General features: G+C 36.8%; 1 protein-coding gene across 1 annotated transcript; it reads left to right on the plus strand.

Moving 5' to 3' along the window:
- Positions 1-1,079: 1,079 nt before the first annotated feature.
- Positions 1,080-2,015, plus strand: LOC144238526 (olfactory receptor 9G19-like). Its single transcript, XM_077772327.1, has one exon. It carries the CDS (start codon positions 1,080-1,082, stop codon positions 2,013-2,015), a length of 936 nt encoding a protein of 311 aa, XP_077628453.1.
- Positions 2,016-4,952: the final 2,937 nt, after the last annotated feature.

The following is a 4,952-nucleotide window of genomic DNA, read 5'->3' on the forward strand; positions in this document are numbered from 1 at the left end:
TTATTGGTTTATTTAAAATTGGCAGCAGCAAGATCAGAACTCAAGTCTGTTGGTTCTTGGCCTTAAGCTGCTTCCAGGAACATACTTTGTGAAAAGTGACAGTCTTAAATTCTAAGGGAATTAAAGTGTCACTTATTCCAAGCTTCTTTTGCTTATTATGAAGAACTTCTACTTTGATAATTAATTATAGCATATGTATGTGTGTATGTATGTGTTTACTTATGTATTTTAATGTTAAAAAGTATAGATTTTTACCATCAAATAGATACAAACACAAGAGAACAATTCTTTATTTTGCTAGCTCAGTTTTAAGTCCATCACTTACCATATGAGCAAAATAAAGTTTTTTTTATTATTTCCCTCAAGCATAAGAGATTTTTATTTATTGCTTTCAAGGAAGTTATAGTAAATGCATTTCCAAGGATATTCCAAAATTTTCTAGGACTAATGGAAGTTAGCTTCTTCATGTAATTGCCTAGTAAAGACAAAAGGAGTCGATGACCAGAAGAGAAACCAGATTATTCCTTCAAGCTTCCTTTTTCATATCTTTCACAGGGTGCTCAATCACCTCAAGTGCAAAGAGAATAAAGAAGCAGCTCAATCACCCTCTCCTAAAAAGGAGGAAAAAGTCATTGAAAAATATATGGTGACAGGGAATAAAAGGTACAGCATAGTGAATATAGTAAATGGTATTTTCATAGCATTCTATGGGAAGAGATAGTGGCTACATTTGTGGTGAGCATAGCATAATCTATAAATGTGTTGAATCACTATGTTGCACATCTGAAATTAGTGTAGCATTGTGTATCAACTGTACTCAAAGAAAAAGATATGGTGGCACACACTATGTTATGAGCATAATAATTGAACTCCCGAGGCTGCATAGAACTGATTTCTCAGTTACGTTAAAAGAGTGACAGCCCCTGTAGCATGAACATGTCTCACAATGAACAACATATACATGTCACTTGGGTTTTCCAGTGATCTCAAATGCCAAATGATAAGAGAAGTTGATATACTGAAATGGTGACACAGTTATTAATCTCTCCACAGAAAAGGACCATAGAAATCCAAAATCAATGGATGAGAAAAATTTCACCAAAGTGAAAGAGTTTATACTTTTAGGGTTCACAGAAGATTTGTGGTTACAGAGAGTACTCTTTGTCATTTTCCTCACCATCTATGTCATCAGTCTGTCAGGGAATGTCACCTTGATTTCCCTGATCTGTGCTGATTCTCGACTCCACACACCCATGTATTTCTTCATTGGAAATCTTTCATTCCTGGATCTCTGGTACTCTTCTGTCTATGCTCCCAAAATCCTTATGACCTGCATTGCAGAAGACAAAAGCATCTCCTTTGCTGGCTGCTTCGCTCAGTTCTTCTTCTCAGCTGGGCTGGCATACAGTGAGTGTTACCTGTTGGCCGCCATGGCTTATGACCGCTATGTGGCCATCTCCAACCCTCTGCTTTATTCCCAGGAGATGTCTTCAAGGTTATGTGCCAGTCTTGTTGCAGTTTCATACTTTGGTGGCTTTCTTAACTCAACCATCATTACCAGTGAGACATTTACCCTGAGCTTCTGTGGGAACAATGTCATTGATGATTATTTTTGTGATCTGCCCCCCCTTGTAAAGCTGGCCTGTGACGTGAAGGAGAGCTACCAGGCTGTGCTCTATTTCATACTGGCCTCCAATGTCATTACTCCCAGTGTGCTCATCCTCGCCTCTTACCTCTTCATCGCTGCTGCCATCTCAAAGATCCGCTCCTCCCAAGGCCGTCTCAAGGCCGTCTCCACTTGTGGCTCTCATCTGACGGCTGTCACCTTGTACTATGGCTCTATTCTCTTCATTTACTCCCGACCAAGTACCAGCTATGCCCTAGAAAGGGATAAAGTGATTTCAGTCTTCTATACTGTGGTGATACCAATGTTGAATCCTTTGATCTATAGCTTAAGGAATAAAGATGTTAAAGATGCTCTGAAGAAAATGCTAAATAGGGCAACATTTTCTTAAATGAAAACAGTTGGGAAACATGGCTATATCTTTTTTTCTAGGTTATCTCCATGTCATTGCTGTTAGCCTAGAATCTCAGAAATAATGAAAATGATCAAAAAATAAAACTATTGGATAATGTGGAAACCCTAGACTGCAATTTTCTTTTTATGTTGGTGCTAATGTATTTGAATACGTGTTTAAAATAAATGAGGTAGGAAAATTTGGAAAAACTGCTATCCTTGCCAGCAGGAGATAGAGTCTAAAATTCCCAGGAAAGTGAAGGAGAATTTTTTTTTTTTAATTTTCACTTGGCATTTCATAAGTTACCTCTAAGTATATTTTAATCTTTAAGTGGGAGTAAGAAAACTGGTTACAGAATCATTGTGATGATTAGATGGATTGAATGACTTACTTCAAATCATGTAGTTCATTGGGGAGGAAACAGGAATGCAAACCCAGGGCTTCTGACTCCAAAGGTTCTTGCCCCATTTGTTGGGAGAGCAAGTTAGGAAGTTGTAAATAAAAATTCTATTGTAAAATGCCCTTAAAAATAAGTTTAACTTTTCTTTTCTCATTTCCTTCTTTCCTTTCTTCCTTCTTTCCTTCTTTCTTTCCTTCCTTCTTCATCCCTTCCTNCCTCATTTGGAAAAACTGCTATCCCTGCCAGCTGGAGATAGAGTCTAAAATTCCCAGGAAAGTGAAGGAGAATTTTTTTTTTTTTAATTTTCACTTGGCATTTCATAAGTTACCTCTAAGTATATTTTAATCTTTAAGTGGGAGTAAGAAAACTGGTTACAGAATCATTGTGATGATTAGATGGATTGAATGACTTACTTCAAATCATGTAGTTCATTGGGGAGGAAACAGGAATGCAAACCCAGGGCTTCTGACTCCAAAGGTTCTTGCCCCATTTGTTGGGAGAGCAAGTTAGGAAGTTGTAAATAAAAATTCTATTGTAAAATGCCCTTAAAAATAAGTTTAACTTTTCTTTTCTCATTTCCTTCTTTCCTTTCTTCCTTCTTTCCTTCTTTCTTTCCTTCCTTCTTCATCCCTTCCTCTTACCATAATACAAAGATATTTTTGTGATAGACACAGGAAACAATAAATATCTTGGAGTCACAGTGAGCTTCTAGTGAAAGAGTATTTTCCTCACCAATTAGAAGAATTAAGGGCAAAAGAATAGCAGCTGTATGAAGACAGAAGTGGAGATGTAGACAGAAATAAATAAGAGAGAGACAGATTTCAAAGACCTTTATATCCATGAGAAGGTTCATAGTGAAAATCTATTAGGTGAAACAATAATTGACAGCCATTGAGGTTCTGCGATTGTTTGTTTATTTGCTTGTTCAATGTGATGTATGAATTAGTGAGAAATTAGAAAATATTTACTCAAGATGTCTCACATTCCTAATTTTAAGTCTTTATTTTATATACAAAACATGAAGTTGTACCACAGAAAAAAGCCTTACTGTTGGTAACCAAGTATATTCATTTGCGAGTGTTGCCATAACAAATTACCACAGAATGGGTGTCTGGAACAAATAAATTCTCTCACAGAACAAAATAAATTCTCTCACAGTTCTGGATGCTAAAAGGGCAAGATCAAGATGCCATTAAGGTTGATTTGTTCCAAGACCTCTTTCCTTTGCTTGCACACAGCCACCCTCTCACTTTCTCCTCACAGGGTCTTTCTGTGTAGCCCTGGTATCCTTTGTGTGCCCAATGTCCACGTCTTCTTCTTATGAAAACACAGGTCAGATTGGAGTAGAGGTCACTCTAACCATCTCATTCTCACTTAATCACCTCTATAAGCTCCCTATCTCCAAAAACACATTCTGAGTTACTATCAGACAACATATGAATTTGGGAAGATTGTCATTTGACCCATAATATCAGAGATTAATAGAAGTTTCCTGATGAATGAGACAGGAAAATAGAAAAAGAAAAAGAAAAAATATACATAAAGAAATGATATACTCTAAAACTTTTTAATTAGAACATTTTGGAGAGTTTCTATTATCAGACATGTTTATGATATATAGTGACTTAATGGTAAAAGAGTGAAATTTTTATAAAATATTTTTCATCATATCCTAATTAATATGTCATCCTCATATTCGAAGCAAACTCTAATCGATTCTTTAGAGACTGAGATAGATAGTGCTAGGCTGTTCTGTGGAAGAGGTCTCAAAGGGCTATTGAGAAAATACATATATTGGGTCCAACGAAGCATGCCAAAATATCAGAGGAGAAAAGCCTGTAACTTCTAGCATCTCTCATTCATGATCAAGGGTAAGCATTTGGAACCTGGGGTACTTAAGTGCTTTTACCTCTCGTTGGTCTCAGCTCAGTTAGAAGGGGGATACAGCATTTGGCAAATACCACACACATACACACACACACACACACACACACACACACATTTTCTAAATACGATTCAGATTCCACTATTGATATGCCTAATCTTCATCTAGAATTTGAAATTCAGTCTGGTGGTTATGCTGAGTCATTATATATTCACTTACACAGTGAGGTGGACAGAGGACAAGAAAGTTGACATGCTTTTGGACTCCAACCGTTGTGATGCTCTGAGCTGTCTAAGCTACTAGGGTGTGATATTTTCACTTCTTGCTCCTCATTTTCAGAGGGACACATGCCAGAGGGACACATTCTTCCCTCCAAGTTTTAGTGCCGCAGTGAAGGGAGGAGGGAACAGGGGAACACACATCTTAAGAAATCATTCTATATGGCTGCTTTAGCATGATTGACTCTGACTTCTGTGTATTTTATTTCACATTCATACTTTCATTGCGATTTATTTCAAATTCAAGATAGATTTTAGTGAATCTTGATAGTTATGAGTATGATGGTTATGAGTCTTTTCTTTAATAATCTTCCTTCTAAGTGATACAGTACACTGAGTCAGAAAAGTTCGGTTGAGGGTAAATTTGTCCT

The sequence above is a fragment of the Crocuta crocuta genome, unplaced genomic scaffold, assembly GCF_008692635.1.
Source record: "Crocuta crocuta isolate KB4526 unplaced genomic scaffold, BGI_CrCroc_1.0 scaffold405, whole genome shotgun sequence".
Classification (NCBI taxonomy): domain Eukaryota; kingdom Metazoa; phylum Chordata; class Mammalia; order Carnivora; family Hyaenidae; genus Crocuta; species Crocuta crocuta.